A 25030-nucleotide genomic window follows, 5' to 3' on the forward strand; every position below is an offset into this window, starting at 1 on the left:
TGTCGATAACGGCTGCTGCTGCTATGTAAAACTTGAATATGAAGATATCTCTTCAGCTAGCAGAGCCTCTTCTATAGGACTGTCTTCGTTTCTCGGTGTATTGATCCTCAAGCGTGAGCCTCATGGCGCAGAGCTCCACTATTTAAGGATAAAGTCTGACGCGTTGACGTCATCAGGAGGCGGGTCATACCATCGAGCCAATCACAGGGCTTGCAGCATACAGTGTACGGTTGCATGCTGAAACAGGGAGATGCATTGCAGAATGGTAGTCATACAGCAACCATGTGCTATCAAAATATCAGAAGTAGAGTGTGTAGTGAAGTAAAAGTAGAGGTACCAGAGAGCAAGAATACTCTGTTACAACCAAAAGTCCTGCATTCTAAATCCTACTTAGTAATAGCATCAAAATATACTTGAAAGTACCAAAAGTAAAAGTACTCATTATGCCGATTGGCCCATTTCAGAATTATATATATTATGTGTTTTGATTATAATTATTGATGCAATAATGTGTTTATCAAAGCCGGTAAAGCTGCTAATTGTAATACTTTTGTATGCTGGAAGGTAGCTTGTGGATTTACTCCAGGTGTGACTTTTAGGTTTTATCAATTGTTGATTACATTTAATATCATTGATCCAAATTTGCAAAACTTAAGGTATGAAATAAATGTTGTGGATTAAAACTACATTTGTTTACCTCTGAATTGTAGTGTGGTAGAAGTACAAAGAAGCAACACATTTAATACTCAAATACAGGTCCCTCAAACTCACACTTAAGTATAGTACTTGAGGAAATGTTCTTAGTGACTTAATATCACTGCAAATATACTTAAGTGATTTGAGCGCCTTGCTTTATCAACGTCTTTGAGGGGAAAAAATATCGCACCTTAAGTGTGTATGTCATTGTTAGACTGAAATGTGTTGATAGGAAAAGTAGGTGATGTAATAATAGTCACAAGTTGTGTTGTCATTTTACATTAGATTCACAAGCTAGAAACCCTACCAATCTTCAATGATAATATGTTTAGATCTGACTAAAACTAAAACAGCAGCACTTGCATTTTAAACTTCTCCACCACCAACACCCAAACAATCCTTTGTGTGTTTTGTCACAGCCATAATACCATCAATGTATAAATACAATGGCATACTTTCACGATAACCAAAACATAAACCTAATCCTAACAATAAAACAATGTGTTCACTCATAAAAATAAAATACTGGCAAAGATGTCATTTATTTGCAAAACAAACCTATATTGTTCAAATGCCTGACACTTGATGTTTCTCAGGCTGACCACTCTTCCCATTTCATCTCATGTTCTGTTTTGAGCAGGTGGAAGAAGAGAGGACTGGCTGTCATTCTGCAAACAGGAAAATTCAGCTTAAAAGCTCTCATTTAATAAACAACTGAGACAAAATATATGAACTTAAAAGGCTTCTTTAAAGGTTAGGGGTTCAATGTTAAATGGACATCCAAAGTTAAGGACTTCTATTATTCCGGATGTGTCATTTAATGAGTCAACCAATATAAATATTTCCCAGAAACCTGAGTAAGCGGTGATATAAACCAACACTGGCATGGTAAATCTAATAAACTGCATTCATTTGAGCTATCACAGGAAAATCAGAACATGCACTTTCCTGGTATAACAACCATATTAACTTGTAAATACATTTGCAACAAAGGTAAAACTGGTAAGTGGAGAGAAGAGCAGCGCATACAATCCTAATTTAACTTGATTATGCTTTACTCAAAAAGCTCCCATCTCACTTTGACCCTTCAGGCCCTGTTGTGTAATATAATCAAAACCTCTGATTGTGAACATGTTGTACCTTTGTATGAAACAGATGGGTTTAATTAATGTTGGTACAAGGATTAGTTTGCTATGGTTTGTGCTCCAAAGCAGTTCCGGTCCCTGTGCTTTAGCTTGAAAAGATAGATTCATCCAGAATTCAATGTTGACATTAGGATAATATGGTTTCAACGTTTTTGACTCATGTGCACATTTTCCGCTTGTCATTGTGAGTATCTAAAATGCTGCACAAAATAATAATCTCTTGTAATAACATATAACGTATTGCTGGTCATGATGACAAAGCATTCATGAAGGTGTGGACTAGATAAACAAAGTTTATACCTTTTAATGGAGATTATTAGATAACTCACATCAGCTGTTATTTTATTACACCAATAATATATATTGGTTTGTTATCATAAAAAGTCATAAATCAAGGGGTTTCATTCAGCACGCACACACATACTGTCATCATGTTATAAGTCAGAATTTGACATTTTAATTGTGCAATTTTGATGGAAAATCCAACCCATAATAAACTATCCATGCTTATAACACTACAGAGTCATTAGTATGGTCCGCAAGTGCCCTTTTTTATCCATTTAATAATGTTATTATTGTGTTAATCGTCACTAAACAGAGGAATTCAATCCCTGAGCAGTGTTGCATCAGAGCGGTACTGTCATTTGTCACCATGAATTTGCAGGGTGGACGCTTTCTTTTCAGAGGACAAACGCATGATGCAAGATGCACCTGCTGTTGCCTTTTACAGGATGTAATGTGTCGGTTACTGACATTCATTCAGAGAGTCAACAGCATGTAACAATCACATGGATTAATGATAAATCAAGGGGATTGAATGGATGAAAGCTGAATAAAAAAAGACGGGAGGTCCACTCTAATACTGATATTCATTGACTGAAGTAAAATTATTTTACATAAAATTAAAGATACTACTTTTGCTGCATTAATGACCTTCATTGTCATTATGTAAATATTACTTGCAGTTATCTGTGCAAATGGTTTTGACTGCATTGAGTATTGCCCTTATTTACTTTGTAACCCAACATCGTAAACACCGTTTCTGTTTCTTTATCGCTATCTTTTTAGTCTCCAGGAATATTAAGCTCTTTATTGTATCATGTTGTTCACTTGTTCGGATATGTAAATTCCTCATTAGACACATTACACTGTTAGCCCTTTTGAATCAATGAAAACACAGACATCACAATTTGAAGAGGGTTGTATTATTTCTTTGGACAGTTTGATAACTAAGGAACCAACCCCTAAAAACATTTTTGCCTCGCTGATCAGGTAATTTCACAGAGATAAACAATTCTCATAACAAATATTATCTCACAGACTTGCTCATTTTTTGTCAATTTCACAATTATACAAAGTCCTGTAGACTAAACAATCTACATTTACAATAAAAGCAACATTTAAACTGGATTTTCTAAAATGTAAATGGCAGAATCAGACACTCTCTTCATAGTTCCTGACAGAGCAATAATCAATATTCTATAATATCCATTGAAATAATGCTCCCTCACTGGCCAGCAGAATTCAGGCTCATTTACAGTTAAATAAGAAAATAAATACATAATTTAAGTAAAATAATCTTTGTGGCATAGATTGTCATCCATTTTATGTATTATATCATATTTCATATTTGTAGTTTAGATACATACTGCCACATAATTACAAAACAATAACATTCTGTTATTCTGACAGAGCATTATTTCATTAACATTTCACAATAAATAGACACTGGTCATTACTGCATAGCTGACCATATTTATCTAAATCACCTAAAGTAGGACAAAGTCATACAATCTTAATCTTTTTCAAACATCTTACTCTAAACAAAGGTCCATTATATTTTTCATTTTGAAAACAAGAAAATACATGAATGCACTATGAAATGATCTGAACTTTTTTAGATTTCTGCAGGCATTGCTATCCTGCGTTTTCTTCACCTAACACGTACACTGAAGTAGCATTTGTATACTGTCCTTACATAATTTTCCTAACAAGTTTCACAGCCACAATTATAACAAAGAGGAGTCCAAAACAGCACTTTACGGCACAAAAATCACAGTACCGGAATGTACAGTATGTCCAGCTGCAAACCATGCAAACGCACTCACACACCATTCACTGCTAACTCTAGCACACACACACACACATTCCCCCCCCCCCATCCAAAACACACTCACGTCGATAAAAACACATACACACAACAACCGATTACAGACGTACACACTGAGGTTACAGCTACTACAGCATACACTGTCCTATGCTAACAGCCCAAAAGTACAAAGTGTCTAATATGATGCATCATAGGTCACACGGTAACAATGCAACACGACTACTGTGACTATTGTCACTGTCAGCTAACCACCAGGATCAGTAAGGGAGTATCTAAGCAAGATGAAAACACAAGAAACATACACAGTGAACTGAATGAAAGTAAAGTCATTAGCGGAACACGTTAGCTTTGCATCATACCACTAACGCTATATGCAAAGGCCTGTAGTAGCTCTAAATAGTAGAGATCCTGCTCACAGTTGTCAGAGATGTCAGGATTGATTATCAGTTGTATAGCTTTTTTATTTTACTTTAAATAAATATGGCTCATTCACTCACATAAAAGGTATGTGTCCAAGCAATATACTGTAAATGTTTCCTGGGTCAGATATTGCTGAAGTAAACACTGAAGTTAGTAAAGCAGATTAAGTAGCCAACAACTAGTTCTTACAGCTAGCCTCCCACGGCGATCACATCCCACTGATATGGTGGTCTATTTAAAGGCCTTCACGCTCATATTCACTTTCTAAGCTGACATGTGGTCTGCTGCTGCCAGGGCCGGTGGCCGAGCCCCCTAAACTCCAGTGTCCATGCTCTCTTTTCTCATGCGCACTGAAGGGACTTTATTCCCAGTGGTGGATCTTGGGAAAGGTTCCCCGTGTTACGTAAGATGTTGCTGTGTAATGCATGCTGAATTTACAAAGCAAAGAATATCCACAAGAGCCTAGGCGGTGGGTGAGGCTCTGAAGGGAAGACTAGTTTCAAACTTGTTTTGGGCACCACAGAATAAGTTATTATAGCACATAAGTCTGGCATTGTTAAATCTCTTGTTAAATCTCGTTCTTCCAGGGATCGGCAACCCGCGGCTCTTTAAGCCCTCTACTCTGGCTCCCTTGAGCTTAGACAAAAATAAGAAGGAAATCAAATGAAAATATTTGTAGGACTATTTCTATTTTGTTGTACGGTTGAAAATGTTTCGTATCTTGTATTTTGAGGTGATACTGTGACACATACAAAAATAAGATAAAATATGCTCTGAGAGAGAATTAAGATCCTATATAAAATATGCGTCATATCCTGCATAGGCCTGTGCATTTTTTTTAATTCTCCTTATAAGAGTTCTTTGTTTATTATTAGAGGTAAACAGTTTTCTATAATGTAATAAATAATAAATGCAAAAAAACGGTAGTTTTTGTCTATGATGTAACAATATATACAACTTTATAAGCTATCAAGCTATCAAATATGTTTTGCGGCTCCAGACAAAAGAAATTGGTGGAAAAGGGGGCAAAATGGCTCTTTTGGTCAAAAAGGTTGCAGACCCGTTCTATACTGTCTAATGTACATTGACTGTATGCATGTTGGCAATGTTTGCACAGCAACGGTTGGTGTCTCAGCATTATCATTGTTAAAGGTCACAGTAATTAGTAACATGCATTTCATAACCGTAGCAGTAGCATATTAGCCTGAAATGGTCACATCTCGTTTTTCCGTAGCCTAGTAATCTATTATTATTATCATTGTTTTAATCATAAACAAATATGTTGTGGTGCTTAAAACATGTATGACAGTTGTTCAAATATTAGCCTTCCCTATCTTCAGAGCCTCAACCCCTCAAGTATGCCGTTGTGGGAGGTTTTAGGGCCTTGGTGTGTTAAAGTGTTAAAACAAAATCTGTTTTTTACTATTTTTCTATGGTCCGTTTTGTCAGAGCTGATTTGTTCCATATGCTACATGTTCCACAACTAAGCAGACTAGTTGATATGGGAGAAATGTCTCTGTCAAGTATGTCCTACTCCTTGTCTTAAAAGCGTGACTGCTATTTAGGTCAGTGCAGAGTTTCAAATCATTGTTGGAATATGGGGAATTATTTCCTAATGCAAGGTGTCAGCTCCCTGTACTGTCCACACCTGAGAAAAGGACAAAGGTTGAAGGAACACGGGACAGAATTAAAGGTTTAAAAATAAAAAATCTACAATGTGCACGGCTAAATAGAACAACTCAAGGCAAAGTTAGCCTTCTAGACAAACCAGATGGCTGTTCCTGAAAAGGATGGCATCAGAAAACTGTAGATGTTCATGACAGAAAACATACAATGTCGTGAAGGTATTTAATAAAAGACACTGTAGTTGGATATGTCACCTGTCTCACACTCCTGAACCCTCACTGTCTTTCTCTTTCTCCCCAGAAGCAGACACCTGGCTGCTGCTGCCCTCTGCTGGAGGTCTAGTGGACTCACTCATTCTCCGCTGTAGTGTTGGATGGAGAGGCATCAGTGACATTGAGCATTTTCATTTTGGCCTGTTCAGGGCTGCCTCGGCTGTGGCTGCGGTGGTGGTGGTGATGGCGGTGCTTGGCCTTGCGTGGACTGGGACTGCGGGACCTCGTCTTCATGATGACGGTGCTTTCGTCCTCTGAGCTGATGTCCGAGCTGTCAGAAGAACTGGCTTCAGGACCTGAAGTGGGAAGCTGGATCTAAAGGAAGATGGAAATGAGGGTTTGAGTGAGATATAATACAGAGAAAGAGCAGCACACATGATGTAATGTCCTCTTCTAATGCATTGTTTTAATCTCAAGAAAGCAGTACCATGATTACCTGAAATGGCTCTGTGACACCCACAATGGTGCTCATATTGTTGCTATAGTAACCCAAGATAAAGTCGCCTGAGCCTTTGGGCAATTCCTCCTCAGTAAAGGTTACCTGGAAAAACAGTCAGTCAGACATTTATTAAATGTGAAAGAGAATTATGTCTGAAGCTAAATCAGGACGAAACAAGGTTACCTGATGTTCTGGTCGAGTGAAATCAGCTTCCTCTTGCTTCGCCCACACATATCCCACATAGTCCTTATGGTGCTTGAAACCCACCTAGTGTTATAATAATAAAAGTCACTTAGCGGCCTTGCATATTATTTAAAAAAAATAACTGACAAAGCAGTAAATAAATACAACAATAGTACACAATGTTTTATCAGTTAGATACCAGAGGTGGAAGAAGTACTCAGATATTTTACTTAAGTAACAGCAGCAATACTACAGTGTTAAAATACTCAGTTACAAGACAAGTCCTGCATTCAAAATTGTAATTAAAGTAAGGATTAAAAAGTATTGGCATCACAATTGTACTTTAAGTACCAAAAGTAAAAGTACTTGTTATGCAGAATGGCCCATTTAAGCACCATATGTTTTAATTATTTTATTATCATTATTATTCCATTATTGTGTTCATGACTTCATTGTTGCTCTTGGTAAAAGTTTGGTTTATTTTAATTACTTTATATACTACTGGGTAGCTTAAACTGTAATAATACATGATAATATATTAGTTGATTAAGATGTTGTATACATAATCTAAATCTGCAAACTAACTAGTAATTGATCAAATAAATGTAGTGGGGTAAAAAACAACAACATTTGCCTACTAAATGTAGCGAAGTAAAAGTACTATTACGTGAAAATGCTCAAGTAAAGTACAAGTACCTCCATTTTTTACTTAAGTACAGTACTTGAGCAAATGTACTTTGTACGTTATAATAGATCAAGGTACTACTAGTAAAATATAAACATAAGGTTCTATATACATTTCAATTGTGCAAATTGGTTAATTGCAGGGTTTTGAAAGAGCTTGAGCATGGTTTTCTGTTGGAAGAAGTGAGAGTACTTTACCTTGTAGAGTCCCATCCAGTCCCAGGAGCTGCGGGGGAAGTTTGGCACCAGTTTGAACCTCGCTACGGCATCAGCAATACAGTTCCACTCGTCCTCCACCATGATAGTGACCAGGGGAATATCCACCTTGTACGGGAACTACAAAGAACATTTCCAATGAACATTTATACATTGCTAACTATTTCAAAGTTTCAATTGGGTTTATAAAAAAAAGGCTGAAATATCGAACCTAATGTGTCCATATAAACTGTCTCAAAAGTTGGGACCCAATGCATGGTCAAATGCTAAGCCTTGAGAAGGTATTATTGGACCATTTTAAATCACAAGTTTAAACTGCAATATTCTTGAGTTTAAACATTAAACATGAGTATTTTCAAAATAAAGGGCTAAAAGTAGTTCTGGAAATGTGTATGTTGTCATTGTTTCTGCACCTTACCACTAGTATTGAGATTTAAAAGATTGCAAGGGTAAATCAAGGTTCAAGGTTCTTTATTGTCAAACTGACATAGTTACAGAGTAATTATGTTGTTGAAACTCTTATGTCACAGGCTTCTCCAACAATGCAACATAATAACAATACAGATAGCAAGAGCAATACAAAAAGAAAAATAGTTATAAAATAAAGTGAGCATGTGGAATAGTGCAGTACGAGTCTATATACAAGTTATTGGAATGATATATATTAGATATTAGATACATATTACTGAGTAGCAGATGAATGTTTTGAAGTTGTTTCAGCAGTTCAATTGTTTAACAGTCAAATCATCTTCACAAAGTACCCTTATAAGTCTCACCTGCAGGGTGAAGATGGAGGACACCGGTTTGTGGTCACTGACTGTGTACTCCATGTAGCTTCGGTAGTAGTGCTGGGTCACTTTGGTCCCGCTGGTCAGACCCAACATGGACCCACGCTTCCCTGCGTTCAGAGCAGACCCGGCCGTGGCTCTCAGGCGCCACAGAATCCGGTCGGTCCAAGCTGGTTTACGCTTCTTCCCGCTGGGTGGAAAACAGAAAGAGATATGGAACTCAAATAAACGTGTTTAATAACATAACCTGGAGAAACAAGAGGTGCTAATATGCTCCCCTTTGGTAGAGCTGTGATAATTGATCAGTTGCCTGGAATTAAGAAAAAGCACAGAGGCGTCACCAACCTTGTGTCGTATGTATCGGTTCCAACGTCAAACTTGTAGGTGGGAGGAAATTTCAGCGCCCCCTCTTGGAAACCCTCCAACACCGTCTCACTGTCTTTGGCCATATTGAGCTGTAACATTAAAGAATGTCCCTCACTGAGGATTTGTGTTTAACTGACAGCTTCTTTATGGAGATAGTTTGTTTTTATACTGCCCTCCGGTGGCATCACCAACACACTGCATAGTCCAGCAGACGAGAGAAAATGTATTTTAGCATGGACTTCCTGTTTTATGTGTGCCTCTGCAGCTTGGGAAAAGTCTTCACACGAATTGTGATCCAAAGATCAGACTTAAAAGATAACTTTTCAGGGGGTAAACCGCTATGAATACAGATGTGAGGGGGAAGTTGCATTTCAAGAAGACCCCACGCAGGAGTTAGATTTGAAAGTATTCTATGATTATACAGAAAATCAGCCCTTTTTACCTGATCCTTTTCCAACAACATTTGATACTTGTTGTTATCGATGGCTGATTTCACAACCTGCATATCCAACTCATCAATGCGGAAATTGAGATCTCCGAACCAGAACACCACACTGTGAAAAAAAAAGGGAGTAATTTCATGAATTCAAACCATGGAAACTACATAAGAACTTTTGCAATGCTGACTGGTACACGATTTTCACCATAAAACATGACTTTGGAGAAATCAAGAATGCGATTGTTTGTCACATATAAATGAGCAGGTAACGGTTGTGCTGACGTACTCATGGTCGAGGACCCCGGTGGCAGCCTGGCCCTCGAACTGCTGCTGCTGCAGGATGCTCTCAAAGTCCTCCATGCGCTGCTCTGAGTTCTCCATGTGAGCCGGCAGGTGGCAGTTGAGGAAGCAGATGGTGTGGCCGAACACTGACATGCGGGCGCTCACACCACCTTTATTCCCCTGAAACACCAGCAAGAAAAAAAGTTGTTTAATCATTTTGAATAGAGAAAGGCACACAGACAACCCTTTTTATTTATCTGGAAGCAAAATGAAATGAATGAATGACCTAAATGACTACGGTCAGTGATGTAAAAGTGATGTAAGAGAGTGACGGTCTCTCACTTTATTGAGCGATGCGTGTCTGTGGCAAAGACAAACAGGAAGTTTACTCATTAGGGACCACCAAGAGTGGGATCAATATTTAATGGTAACAGATAAGTGCGCAGTGGGGTGACAGGATGAGTCTGAATATCTATTCCCGCTGTTCTACCAACAGCGCTGACCCACTAAAAACATGTTTCAGTGTAAAGGCTGTAGAATGTGCTGATCCCTGAGTTAATACAGAGAGCATTTTACCCTGAGCTACAAAACATTTCAGGGAACAGGATCTTAATTCTCTCTCGGAGCATGCCATTGTCCTTTAGTAACATATTGCAGAAAGCATATTTTTTTAACGGTTTAAAAGAACAGTTTTTTATTCTTATTAAACCTGACAGAACAGCGTTTGAATATGAGGTGACAATATGGCCTCAATGAAAGATATATAATAAAAAATATAATATATAGTTATTATGGATTGAATCAACACATCCTTAAAATGTTCTCTTTCCAAAGAGAATCATACAACGCACCACTTTAAATCCTGTATTTATCTGAGATATGCTTATATGTTTCTTTAACATTAAAGCATGAGAAAGGCATAAAGAAATTGAATAATCGGTCAAAGTCATCCAAGACCAAAACAACCGATTAGCCGACTGATTGAATAAGAGGGAGCAGCCGTCGTAGAAGTGTGTAACGCTGTAGTGGAAAGTGTCTCTGATCTCTATCAGGGCAGTGATGCAGGTTTACACCAAGTCACAGAGTTATCTACAGCTAGGCTCTCATGTGTAACATTTCCACCACACAGTGATCACAGCGTGGTGTCAGCAGCCGTCTCACCCAGTATCCCCCCAGGCCGGTGCGGGTGGTCTCAGTCTGGACTCCGCGCAGGAAGGGCAGATGGAAGTACTTGGCAAAGACCAATAGCAAACACCCCTGCATCCGCTGAGAGGTGACCTGAGGGACAGACAAGCAGAGATGGGAGGTAACTAAGTACAATTACTCAAGTACTGTCCAAGTTTGAGTATTTCCATTTGATGTTACGTTATACTTCTACTCCGCTACATTAAAAAAAAGTATGTAATTTTACTCCATTACATTTATTTAACAGCTTTAGCTACTTTTAACAAAACGCATCTCTAAAAATTAAACTAGTGGACTAAATCTTTAAGTCACAAATGAGTCAAATCATTTAAATATTTTAGAAAAAGCCATTTAGAAATGAGTTTGTCTACAACAGTAAAATGCTACGTGATGCAACAATATTATCTAGAAATGTCCCATATATATATAAATAAAATGATATACACACATCAAGGCCATTTTTCTACACAATGATTACTTTACTTTTTATACTTTAAGTACATTTAGCTGAGAGTTATTTTGTACTCAAGTATGATTTTGAATACAGGACTTTTACTTGTAATACAGTATTTTGACAATAATGTATTGGTACTACTACTCAAGTAACGCATCTGAATACTTCCACCGCTGCAGACAAGTGAGAAAGAGAAATGAAGAACAAAATAACATGAAAAGGTACACGGTTATAAGCCGGCACTTTGCATAATTCTGATAAGAGAGCAGCTGTCAAGTTTAACATAACTGTGGATATACTGTACAGTATGTATCTTCAACACTAGAATTTGAATAAACAAATTATCTGAGCTGAGTCCGGCTTTTCTCGCTGTCCATTTATTCTGCTCTGCTTCACTTTCTCTCCTCCCTCCTTTTCATTTCGCCCTGCAGGAGCCACTACTTCACATGAAGCGCTGCACATTCAGAGAGCCGTAGCTGGTGGTCTGCCCTCACTGTGGCAACAGACCACTTTGTAGAGGAAATATGATGAACAGGCTACAAGCACTCAATGGTCAGACTGCTCCTTTCTCCAAGCCTTAACCATCATCTCAAAAGCACTTGCTTCTTGTCCTGCTACGTTATGTGCAGATTTTTGACATTTCCGAATCAGACGCGGCTTAGTTGCAAAGTAGGTTAACACATAGGAGGAATTTTCCTTGGTGTTTATGGCGCATACATAAACAGAGTTAAAGAAGATACATGGTAAGAAAAGGACCAATTTGGGAAATGTTTTCGTTGCAGCAGCATAAAAAGACAAGGCATTGTACATAGAGAAATTACAAGACTGGAAATAAACATTCCAAAAAAATAAAGCAATATACATTAGATGAGATATAGATATACCAGTAAAAATGTAATAGAATAAAAATAAAATATATGCAGTATTGGTATGACAAGTAGAAAGCCATGCAGATATAAGATGTAGCTTTGTGTACAATGTGCAAAGTTCACCTTATAGGGTATAGTACTGTAGGGGCTGGAATATGACACGTGCTTTGTGAGAAGAGGTATTTGCACGCTACTGTATGTCGAGCCACTCACTAGACATTTATGTTCATGTCTCCCAACCCCTTCCTCCAGTGGTACAAACATCCCAACCCCCCACTGCAGGCCACAGAGGCATGATCACACCCCGCCTGAAACGCCCTGTGGCCGTGATGGAGGCACACATCTTTGCACGTGACACAAGACCCACTCGCTTGTATACTAACCGGCTATCTCAACAACTTTGTTGCGTAACAGGGTTCCACTGAACCGTAAAGTGGACTGACGTTATTTGTGGTATGTGTGTGGACACAGACAATGAGTGAGTGAGAGTGTGAGTGTGAGTGTGAGTGTGAGTGTGAGTGTGAGTGTGAGTGTGAGTGTGTGTGTGTGTACGTGCGTGTGTGTGCGTGAGAATACACCTTTGTCAGCAGGGATTGTGGTTGAAAAGACAAGTTTTGTGTGTGTGTTTGTGTGTGTGTGTGTGAGTGAAGGAGCAAGAGGAAGATAAAAGGTGCATGTGTGCAGCGGTGCATGTTTGCTCTTGTACAGCACACACATGACTAAAGAACTGAGTAACAAGTGTGAGGCCTGCGACTTTGAAAGAAGTTAATTGCTGAACAACGGCTTACTCATTCCGGTCTATACTAATAGAATGACAACCCGGAAACATCAACATCATCCTCAGCTGTTCTTTACACAATATGTACATTAGACATCATTTGCTGGATTATTAAAAATAGCCCTTCTGTTAGATTGATGCATTGAGCTATATGCTTAAGATGCAAGTCTTTGAAATGAAATAGGAATTCCTGACTTTGCATTTATCAAAAAGAAAGTTCTCTGTTATTTGTTAATGTCTACAAATATGATCCAACCTAAACATTCTTACCCGTTATTAAAATGCATATACAGCTTATTAGTTGTGTAATTAATAGCATGTTTAGTGAACACATTGTGAGAAAAAGTCAGGCCAATTAATCACAAGGCATACAGAGAGTTTTGCTGCAATTAGAGATTAGGGCTAGAAATAGACTGTCTTTGCTAATTTGAGCATTTACATTTTAGCTTATACAAACATAAATTGTTGTCACGATCAGCAGCTGTTTGGGGAACGGCCTGAAAAAATGTCTTGATGGTGCTGTGTTTCAGCAGTGGAGGGCAAAAAGCTTTCTCTCAGCGGTTACAGTTTGAACCTGACGACGAGTCCTGAGAAGCTGACTATCTAAGAGCAGAACATAAGACGACTAGACAGATTTTTACACATTACATTACATTTAACTTGTTAGACGCTTTTATCCAAAGCGACTTAAATACTCAATACTGTGGACAATCCCCACAGGAGCAATTTGGGGTGAAGTGTCTTGCCCAGGGACACAACGACATGCTGACTGCAGTGGGACTCGAACTTGCTATCCTCTGATTCAAAGATCAGCGCACTAATCCACTGCGCCACACGCCTACACCAAATATCTCCTCTACTCAAGACAAACTCCGACTAACACATCTCCCAGCATTAATGTCCACATGAAGAACATGAGAAGGTCACACCGACATGATCATAGAGAGCTAAGCTAATGTAGTCGACCATGATATAGCTCGGGGGAGGCATCAGTCTCACTGTCAAAGGCCCATCAACACTGACAACAACGTGATCCAAAAATAAAACTGCATCCTGGGAGACATTTGTTTAGCTCTCTCAGCTCCACAGCTGATTCACGCTCTCCTGCCCACAGAGCCCAACAGCACTTCAGACAAACACCAACCACAGCTGCGGTATGTGCACTCAAAAACATGAAACCTGGAACATAACTAGACAACAAACAGTAATTGATCAAAAATAAACGTTTGTGAGGGTTTACATATAGCTTTTTAACTTCCCTGTTGTTAATTATAAGAAATATGGCCATAACTGAAATGTTGTGTGTCAGTCAAAATTCAATATGAGCATTACATTAAACCTATTGCATTTTTTTGTATTCTATCGTCCCACAGTGGGTATATGTAAGCAGTTTAAGATAGTAAAATAAAGACAAAAGGGGAAAGTAAGCAGGTATAAAAGCACACAGAGGGAAAACCAAGAGACAGCTTGACTTTGCATTATGAGCTATGAAGAGAGAGGAAGATGGCAGACACGTTGATATTACACGCCTGTTATAAATAATCACCCCATCCGATGCTCAGGGGACAGAAGGAGCTGAATCCACAGCAGGGAAGCAGAGATCTCATCAACCCGTGTAATTCGTATGAATCCGATCTGTTTGCTATGAGAGTGTGTGCATATGTGTTGATAATAAAAGCCATTACTGACCAGCACATAACCAAAGGGGCTGAGTCTCTCCATGCAGACCTCGCTCCACTGGTCTGTGAAGAGGACATCTTTCAGCCTTTTGTTAATCATGGAGTTCACTTCCTGCAGCCTTGTAGAAAAATGAAACACAACAACACACAAGGGTCAAGAGCCAGCAGAGATGAAAGGAGAGCTGATGTGGGGGAGCTATGTTAATGTAATGTTGGATTAACCATTACATTATCGTTGGAAATCGTAGCACTGAGCCCGGCTGCCATAGGATAGGAAGGGCTAATATTAGACCAACTTTCATACTTGTTTTAAGCACCACAGAAGAGGTTTTATTATGTTTATATTAATACTACTACTATTATTAATACAACTACTACTACTGCTACTACTACTACTACTCCTAGTGATAATAATCAGCTCAATAGGCTACAGAGATTCGCCAATGGCAGGCTAATATGCTACCTCTACCGTTTATGAAATGCATTTGACTAATTGCTGTGAGCTTTAACAATGGTAATACATCAACAGCTAATGTATAAACATAGCAAACAAATATACTGTCTATGTACATGTATAAATCCTGCTAGCTGCAGCCCAAGTGAAGGAACTTCAGAAATATATGTTGAGCTTGCGGCAGTAACTGACAGAATAGATGCAGCGCGTGAGACAAAGACAAGTCTCTAAAGCAGCGCTGTTTGTTGCGAGTAACATTAGTGAGTAACACTTCACACAACAAGCTGCTTCTACCAGCCGCCCTCTGCTCATTCTTACAGAATTAAAAACAAAGCGCTCCGATGGTGATAAGTTCTTAATAGTTTTTTGGATAATTAGATGTATTTGTTGACTATAAAAAAACGTAGCCTTATACTATCTGCTGATATTTGGAGTTGCTGAACATTATATATTGTAGCGGAAGCCTGTATAAGATACTTTTAGGGAACATCAGTGTGCAAAATAGTAAAGGAACCGATAAATTAGGGAAGACTTCTCTAGGCTTTATTTCCCTGCCGGCTGTTCATTAGTGACTTTCTTTAAAGTGTCGATGTGGGACATAGCATGGCATATTGAAACACTTCAGCTTTTATGTTAAGGAACTTGATGCAACACAGAACACTCACCCGATAATGTACATGTCTGTGTTTCCATCTCCCACGTTCAGCCCCAGCAGGGAAGTGATGTCATCAGGGGGCGTGGCCGAACCCACGTTCCAAGTGATGATGTGCAGCCTGTTGTAATAATAACACATCTTAATAACTCTCATCTCCTACAAACCCCCATAACCTACAGCCAGCAGAACCCTTGTATCAATACAAACTATTGTAATGTAATTTATCCAGCTCCTTCAGTCCCGTCCACTATACACAAACCTGGGCTTTGGCTATCATCCCATACGTCTGGGTATACCCTTGTATGAGTAAAACAAGGCTTGACTTCTACATTGTTATCCTAACTTTGGAGAACAAAATGTAACAAACAAACACATTGAGATGCACGATACTAAAGGGCCATTAAGTGCCTATATCAGTTGTTCAGGGCACTTGAGGCCCAGTTCCCGAGCAAATTCCATACAGGTTCTATTCAAAGCAGAGCACTCACTATGTGTGCTGTGTTATCATTAGACGTTCCCTTCCAGCAGACAATTCTCTCAGCGGCAGCTTGCAGAGCAGATATAAATACCCATTAACCACCCAATAAAAGTTATTCAGGTTTGCGACTATTAACACTACATGACATCAATCCAGACTTTGTATGAGCTGCAGCTTTCTTATCTGTGTGAAGAAAGGTTACCATTAATTTAGCAACGCAATCTGTTCCAGGAATCCAGTTGACTAAACAGTGAGTCATTACTTACTAAACAAGGGAGTCATAACACCCTTAAAACAAAGTAAGATCCATTATGAAAAAAAGATATGAACCTAACAGAGGCCATTTAAGTAAAGATATGTCACCCTTTTGAGACTTAACATGGAAATTGAATATTCCCTATAATTGAGCAACTTATGTAATTTAAAGCTACTGCATATATATTAACAATATTTGGGATATTGATATAAAGACTAAGGAGAGAATCTTTACTAGATTTAGACCCATTTAGTTGTTGAATTGAGAGGAAGTTTTCCGCAGTGTTTCCTGACACAGAAACAAATACCAGTGCTTAATAATTATGACCATAATAATCATGTATCCTCGCAGTGTTGTCAGTGTATACAAATAAATGCTATGTGTGCCAGGCTTACTTTTCTGTGCTGTGACAGAATTGAAGGCGATGTTAAGACATGCTGAGACATGAATGTTGGGACACATACGAATGAAGGAACTTGCCTGAAGTCTTCCACAGTCTGGGCCTGTGGAGTGTCAGCGGTACCGGCCACAGAGAGGGCCCTCTGAGCATGGAGGTTCTGGTGAGAGGCCACTGGGTGGGGAACGGAGGCGGCCCTCACTGGGTGGTGGCCGGGCCCTTTAGGACCCACTTTAGGCCCGATGTGCTCTCCTGAGGGTTTGACCGCTCCAGGGCGAGAGGGTTTAGGGCGACTTGCCACAGAGCCATCAGGAGTGGACTCGTCCTGGTCAGCCACTGGAGTGGGTTCAGCTTTGGGCTCAGCTTTGGGTTCAGCTTGAGGCTCAGCTTGGGGCTCAGCTTGAGGCTCAGCTTTGGACTCAGTTTGGGGCTCAGCTTTGGACTCAGTTTGGGGCTCAGCTTTGGGCTCAGCTTGTGGCTCAGCTTGAGGCTCAGCTTGAGGCTCAGCTTTGGGCTCAGTTTGGGGCTTAGCTCTGGGCTCTGAGATGTCCACAGAGCCCTCGACTCTGGCGCTTCTCTGGGGCCGCCGAGGCCTGCCGGGCTGGCCGGCGGGGGATGCTGTGGCTGGAGCCGAAGTTTGAGATTTTGTTAAAGCTTCAGCTGCTTCATTTGGGTCGTCTTCTTGCTTCTGGGATTTTTGGCTTGGATTATCTTGGTCCATTTCTTAAGATTTCTGTGACAAAGAAAACAAGCAGGAATGTTTATACTCGCAAGATGCACATTATGATTGAACTTTAGGAATTTTAATTCATTCAAAAAACATTATTGTTTCTGTATGTAGCTCTTAAGAAGGTTTAGTATATTTAAATGTACTTGCAGGATGATCTAACTGTTCTGAGTTTGTATCTACATGGTTGATTGAACTTACTGTAAATTGCTTTGGATAAAAGCATCAGCTAAATGTAATATAATCTGTCCAATCCATCATTGTTACACATCTCAGCCTTAATATAACATTCTTGTTTAGCATCATAACTATATTGAGGGAATCATTTAGGGAACAGGACCCTATTCTCTGAATCTCTGAAAAGAAAATTGATTTAAAAAGGAGACGGGGTACAGAGAAGCTTTTCCTACTGGAACAGCAGAAAGCACAACATGCAGCATCTTTTACAAATAACAAGTCGATTCAGCTGATGAGTGCAGAGCTGTCATGAGATCCTATCGACCCAGCAGAACAACTGAGTGAATCATTGAGGCTCCAACCGTCGTGACTGTGACCAATTACCTGCCTTGTCGTGGGCAGATGAAGCAGCACATATTGATACAGGAAGACATTTGAAAGACCAAAATACATAGAAACCCCAACTAGAGAGACAAGGTGAGACGTATTTTCCTGCTGTCCTAACCTCTTAGAGCTTTTGGTTTTGAGATTTAGCGGGGGGGAAAAAGCGTGGTCACAGTTTATCCTCCTCTCTACTTGTGCCTAAGCTGCATGCCAGTCCTCCAGTAACCAGGGAGATGCTCAGTCAGTTCATATCAGCTCAGAGCACCTGCCACACACTAACATGAGGACCAGAACAAAGTCAACAGCATGGAATAAACAACAACAGAGAGAGGGAGATCAGACTGACACAGTGAGCAGAGGAGGACAGAAATAAAGGAGGAATTTAAACCCTTTCATTTAAATAACAATCCATTCAGTTATTGTGTGAAAAAATGAATGCTTGTCTTTTCTCTACTGCTGATTGATAGGACACAATAGTGATTTAGGCTTACTGCACACCCAGTTTTATAAAATATATTGGTTTAAATGAAAAAAAACATGTGAAGCAAAGATTGCCACGTATAGTTATTCATTGCAAAAACATGGCCATACCATTTATGGATTATCTGAGGAATAAGCAGCGACACTAGTTCATCACCAAAGATGACCCAAAAATGAAAAACCAGCGAGGTTTGCACAGATGCCAAATCCCTAAACAAAAAAACAGCCCCATACAGTAGATTGGGAACATTGCTGTTTGCTTGCAGACATGTCTGACCCGGAAAAGAGCTTATTTGAGCACAAAAACGCAGCAGCTCGCCCCAGATCCATCAGTTTGTGATGCTAGAAGTGAAACACGTGAGAAAAGACCAAAAAATGTCTTAATCTTTAATGAGAGGACACCTAATCCTGCAGGTGCACGGTCAAAACATGGCATGTTTTAACCCATTTTGATTCGCTGTGTGCTTTAAATGATGTCCTGTACATTGGGGACATATTTTTCGTCAGCAGGGAGAGAGGGTTTATTTGCTTGGGGACGGAAAAACAACAGAGCATTCTCACAATTATTCACATGACCTTGACGAGACGGAGGCCATGACTTTCACTGAGCTGCCTCTGTACTCCACATGTGCCCAGAAACACGCCCGTCTCTCAGTCCACCAATAACCTGGAGCCTGGCTGGGCATAATGTATTCCTATGGTCCATGTATGGCATTTAGTGCTGGGAGTGTGGAGGAGGGTTTCAGGGCACATGTGGGAGTGGGTGGGTGCAAAACGAGCAGAGGGACTGGAGAGGGAGAGCGGAGCGAGACAGCCCATTCGGTGACAACACTGTCTCTCACACTTCCCTCTGGCACTGTCTATTTTTCCAAGCTTTAATCCCATTCTCTCTCCTTCTCTTATCGTCCCATTTCTTTAATCCTTTCTCTCCCCTCATCTTCTTGCGGACTCTGTTGTTTCCATCTAACCAACCTTCACTGCATGCACATCGAATCGCACACCCCACCAATTTAGTTTTTCCCACCCTATATTTTTCCTTTCACATCGAGCTGTGAGACTACACTATTCCTGCCCTCAAATATGTGTGTTCCTCTCTCCTCTGCACTCTGAGGTGACACTTGTGTTCTTACAGCGACATGCTCTGCATTGTTTCCTTCAGCCAACCGCCTCACAGTCACTATCAATGACGTCAACATGCCACAGTCCCAGCGGCCACTGCCATAACAACCGGACTTTGATCATAATCTTTGGTAATGTGTTTGGGAACATATGAAGAAACCGGAAGAAACTGCAGAATGAGGACATATTTAAACCACGCTTGAGAATAGAAAGCTGGGAATGGATGATACAGTATGTAGGACTTTGTGGAGGTGATCATTTAAAAAAAAGAAATACAAAAACTAAAATTGAAGCACATGCAGAGACACTTCTTCTCTTGATACAGTGCAGTATTTCTTTCACCAAAAAAAAGATAATTTATTTCAAATCAGAGCCAAATACTTCCTTTTTGGGAGCAGTGACGACAGACCACCACTTCCTATTCCATTCACGTTCACTGAGGAGAGAGTGGAAGGATTTGATAATAACAAATGTGTCATGGTGTTTACATGCAGCCTCCTGAGGGTGTGAGAGCTGAGAGAGACAGGAAGGATGCAGTGTAACCCAAACACCATGCAGCAGCCAGCTGTGTTGGCTCCTCTGATGGGATCATTAGACAACACAGACATCTCTCGATGACCGAGTCTGTGTAATGGTCAGAGGCCAAGTCTTCTATATTCTCACAGTGACATCTTTTATCTTAACTGCTTCACTCTGCATGGCTGCATTATGTTGACCCAGTGACTCCATAATGATGATTTTTTTTTGTTCCCACCTCTTGGATGTTTAATGTTAAAATGACAGCCAAACGGCGTGTTTGTGTGCAGGACCTCCAGGGCCATATGCCCCTGTGACAGGGATACTAATGGTGACCCGGACAAAGATGACACGGGCAGCTGCTGCCACAGCTGTAAATGGCTGCTCCAGGTCCTAGTGCCACTGAGTATCACTCCCCTGTTTCCAGGGGGCCTCATCTTTCTGATCAGGTCACAGCCAAGGCTGTAGGATGTCAAAATGATTCTGCATCAAGTCCAACACTGAAGACATGTCCTGACAACATAGAATATAATGTTTGCACTGCAAAATCATGATGGGGGTTGTAAGTTCAGATTCAGTCTATTAGCAATTATAAAAACCTGATAATGAACATGCAGGCATTGCATTGCATTGCATTGTCAAGTAATTGGAATAAAGATTTTCATTCAGTACAACATAATCCGCCTGTGAAAGAATCTGGCCATGTAATCAAATGCAACGCCAACAAATCATTAGGGACAAAATTCCATTGCATGTGTAAAAATACAATCTTAAAGGTCCCATGTCATGGCCATTTCTACTGATCATAATTCCATTGTTGAGGTATACTAGAATAGATTTATATTGTGCAATTTTCCAAACTCACATTGGTTTCTCATACAGCATCTCTGTAAAGTATGTGTATTCACTAGGGGTGTAACGGTATACGTATTCGTACCGAAATGATTCGGTATGGGCCCTTCGGTTCGGTACACGTGTACCGAACGAATATAACGTTAAACGTAAAAAATTGAGAACGTGAACAACTTTTTGGAAGTAATCGCAGGTGCTGCGTCGCAGCATTCAGTGTAATTTGCTCACATTGGGTTCAACGCGTCATAAAGCAACCAAGTCATTTCATTGGACGAGAGGCATACTATGAGAGCTGGTCACAGGGATGCGTTCAAATGTAGTCAGTAATTTGAGGAACTGTCGAAATGGCGAACGCAGATAAAGTTGAGCTCCAGCATCATTGAAGTCTCCGGTTTGGGAACATTTTGGTTTCGCAGTTACGTACAAGGATGACGGACAAAGACAGGTGGACCGAACCAAAGCTGTTTGTCGGTATTGTTCAACTAACATTGGTTACGCGGCTGGCAATACATCAAACTTGCACACTCATTTGAAAAGGCATCACCCGAACGTGAATATCACCGGTACCAAAAGAAAAATGACTGAAGTGCAAACCCAACTCCCACTAGCATTTAAGCCTCCACCACTCGCAACAAGTTCAGACCGAGCCAAAGCTATTACAAACGCCAAATATCCTTATGTTGTCATGTTAGCAAAGCGCTACCTGGCTGTATCTGCTACCTCTGTCCCTAGCGAGAGGGTGTTCTCCACAGCAGGAGACATTGTTAGTGCCAGCAGATCTGCCCTTTCGGCAAGCAATGTGGACAAGTTCATCTTTCTTTAAAAAAACATGAAAATACAATGACAAGCCTAATGTCAAGCTGGCTGCTTAGGGGAGTATTAGTACAGCAGTTCAAGTACAGATTATTTCAGATCATCGAAATGCTGCACCTTAATGTTTATTTTATTATATTTTTTATTTATTTGAGTGAATACATTATTCACAGTTTAATAATAATTTAAAAAAATAAAAAATAAATGTTATGTTTTGTGATCATTTTTTCTGCTGTACCGAAAACGTACCGAACCGTGACCTAAAAACCAAGGTACGTACCGAACCGAAATGTTTGTGAACCGTTACACCCCTAGTATTCACCGGTATTCACTCTCTGTCCTAAACGGCTTGTTGGAGCTCCTGCCCTCCCTCCCTGTGAGCCCAGTGTGCTCTGATCGGTCGGGACGTTGCGAGGCTCGCTGCTCTGTGAGCTAGCTTACTGGTGTGGTTTCCAGGTCGGCGATACAGCGGGACACAGCGAAACTCATCCTGAGCACACACAAACACTCACAGCCGAAGTAAAAACAATAAGTGTGGCTTGATATTGAGTAAGAAAAAGGTTTATAAACGCTGTGAGAATGGGTCTGCGGAGAGCATTTCTCCGCGATCCCAACTCGTCTATTACCAACCAGGGGACTCCCTGTTAGTTGAAAATGTACGCTAAAGGTCCCCACCCCTCCTGGTGTGTGAGGAGCTCCGCGGATTGGTCCATTTTGGTTCCGCATGACGTCATGCGGTTCCCGGAAGAAACAAATGGAAAAAGAGAAATCTCCAACGAGGCGTTCTGGGACAGCATAGACAGGTCTTTTCTGTGTTAGAGTTTTACTCGCTACAGGGTGTACTTTGAGGGTTTGTGACTCTACAGACCGTTTACATGCATAAAAACCTTCATAACACACAAGGGGACGGGTAATAACCAGAAAAGCATGACATGGGACCTTTAAGAGAAGTTGAAGTCATCGCCCAGATGTTCATTCCTACCCAATTTTTTTAAAGTCCAATTAAGAAACACGTGCAATAAGTTGCAGCAGCAGCTTCATAGTACATTAGCTGCTGCTCCAGGAACTACTGACAAAAACCTGTTAGGTGTGTGATAATCAGTGCATTTAAGCATGTCTTTTTTGTCTTTTTGCCTTTGTTGGATGCTGGTACAGTTAGATAGACAGGAAATGGGAAAAGATAAGGGTCAACATGCAGCATAGGGGGACGGGTCAGATTTGTACCCAGGTCGCTGTAGTAAGTCTTAGGACATGGGCGCCCGCTTTCCAGTTAGAATACCTTCATCGTAGCATTTGGAATAAAATATAATGCAGTGTTTTGGAATCCAATGTAGCTCCAAAGTATTATGCTTGGATCCTCCCTCAGTGCATCTATCACATCACATTATTGCATGTAACTGCATTCTGAATACCCAGCACTGAAATGTGCGGCACTGTAATGGAAACATGAGTTAGTTATCTGACCTAACGTAAATATGTAAATAAACTTGAAATTGAAGACGTGGCTTTCTAACATTCGAGTACACTCAATTATGTAAACAAGAGAACACAGGTTCTACATTGCACACTTATGACAGTGGACACTATAATCTGTGGTAGATGGAAATATGTAGAAACTGAAACAGAAATAACTGATGAATGGCTGAAAGAGGACAGCAGATACAGTAACTGGCCTAATTACATTGCTGCTGCAAGGACCATTTTTGTCTGACTAAAACAAGAGGATGAAGGTCATTTCATTGTGTTGTGTAATAGGGTTATGCCATCACATATCAAACTCAGACACATGTGTGCACGCGTGTGCATGCATTCTTACATATATGTGTAAGAGGAGAAAGGAAAACAAATAACAGTGCCAGAGTGTACACTTACATTTGACTGCCTGAAGTGATTCACCAGCATTATATATAGCATTGAAAAGGGTGATCATTATTATATCTTTCTATTGATTATCATGGATTGAGGTTACAGAAAAATGCTGTAACGTATCAATGAACACAGTTTCTCTTGTTGACACGTTCACAGTATGATTGATTCTTTATTTTTAACAGGTGAGGTCAGCATTGGGGAAAAAACGTAAACAATAATATTCCCTATATTGTTGATTGGTGTTGATATTGTTCTGCTGTCCCCTCCACTGGTGATTCATGTTATATTCTAGGAGGTGCTTCAGGTATAGGTTTCAAGACTAAACACAAAGCATGCTTGCAGTTGATTAATCATCACCTTTACCTGTTTGCTTCTTCTGGGTTGAGGAACAGCAGGTGGATCTGGAGTAAACCGTTTCTGCAGGTGTAGCGGTCGGTTAGCCTCGGTATAGCCTCGGTGAAGGGTGTTGAAGAAACCACAAGAGGAAGAAGTGAACCGTTAACCTAAAAATCACACTGAACTTCCCTTTCCAGTTGCCTGCTGCCAGATGAAACCATCGGCATCCCAGCAGCCCTTCCTTCCTTCCTCAGCGGGGGGGGGCAGAAGCAATGCTGGCGACAGATCTGCCAGGCAGGCTACATCTCAGAAACACAAATGTCTCCTCCTGCGTTTTAAAGACACAGCTGCAGGAACACTAGCACGCGTGAGTGTCCTGTGCCTTCCCCGTGCCCTTCAAATCAAACAAGACGTCCGAGGCGGCACGAGAGAAGGAGCGCGCGCTTCCGTAAACGAACAGCGAGGTTCGGCTGATGATTACAGGAGGTCCGCTCAGAAGCTCACAGAACTACAGCGGATAGACATATCAAGCGGATAGACATATCAAGCAATTACACAAACATGGCTTCCGTTTACGAGCTTTGGCGGACAAAATCCTTTTGCAACACACTCGTGCACCACTAGTTTTGAAAACAACAACCGACTATTAGCCCATGTTATTGTACAAATTGCCTTTAAGTATTTAAGTGTGGATTTGAATTGACGTTCTATGTAGTTCATTCTATGATAAAGCGAGACTGCCCTCTAGTGGTGGGTATCAAGAAGCGTTCTGTAGCTTTAATTAGATTTAAGCTCCTATATCTCTTAATTGGCATTTGTGGTCAGAAGAGAAAACAACTGAGTATATGTTTGTTTGGTGGGTATAATATTTGATTAAGGCGCCATT

At 40.3% G+C, this 25030-nt stretch overlaps 1 protein-coding gene across 2 annotated transcripts; it reads right to left on the minus strand.

Annotated features, from left to right (window-relative positions):
• Positions 1–3024: 3024 nt before the first annotated feature.
• Positions 3025–24765, minus strand: inpp5jb (inositol polyphosphate-5-phosphatase Jb). Of its 2 annotated transcripts, none has more exons than XM_034148621.1 (13): positions 24166–24765; positions 16955–17604; positions 15751–15858; positions 14642–14750; positions 10828–10944; positions 9671–9846; positions 9388–9499; positions 8925–9034; positions 8568–8769; positions 7774–7911; positions 6892–6975; positions 6706–6810; positions 3025–6584 (listed from the first exon to the last, which is right to left on the minus strand). In XM_034148621.1, the coding sequence occupies exons 2-13, from the start codon at positions 17590–17592 to the stop codon at positions 6345–6347; spliced, it is 2139 nt and encodes a 712-aa protein (XP_034004512.1). In that variant the 5' UTR covers positions 17593–17604; positions 24166–24765; the 3' UTR covers positions 3025–6344. The 2 variants fall into 2 exon arrangements, with proteins under 2 accessions (XP_034004512.1, XP_034004511.1); XM_034148620.1 differs by having other exon boundaries at positions 24172–24764.
• Between the last annotated feature and the right edge of the window lie 265 nt (positions 24766–25030).

Source organism: Trematomus bernacchii, unplaced genomic scaffold (assembly GCF_902827165.1).
Source record: "Trematomus bernacchii unplaced genomic scaffold, fTreBer1.1, whole genome shotgun sequence".
Classification (NCBI taxonomy): Eukaryota; Metazoa; Chordata; class Actinopteri; order Perciformes; family Nototheniidae; genus Trematomus; species Trematomus bernacchii.

Coding starts and splice junctions, on each gene's coding strand:
- inpp5jb (XM_034148621.1), bottom strand. CDS start 17,592: ATGGACCAAGATAATCCAAGCCAAAAATCCCAGAAGCAAGAAGACGAC. Junction 14,751..15,750: donor ACAGACATGTACATTATCGG/GTGAGTGTTCTG, acceptor TTTTTCTACAAG/GCTGCAGGAAGTGAACTCCA. Junction 8,770..8,924: donor ACCGATACATACGACACAAG/GTTGGTGACGCC, acceptor TTTTCCACCCAG/CGGGAAGAAGCGTAAACCAG.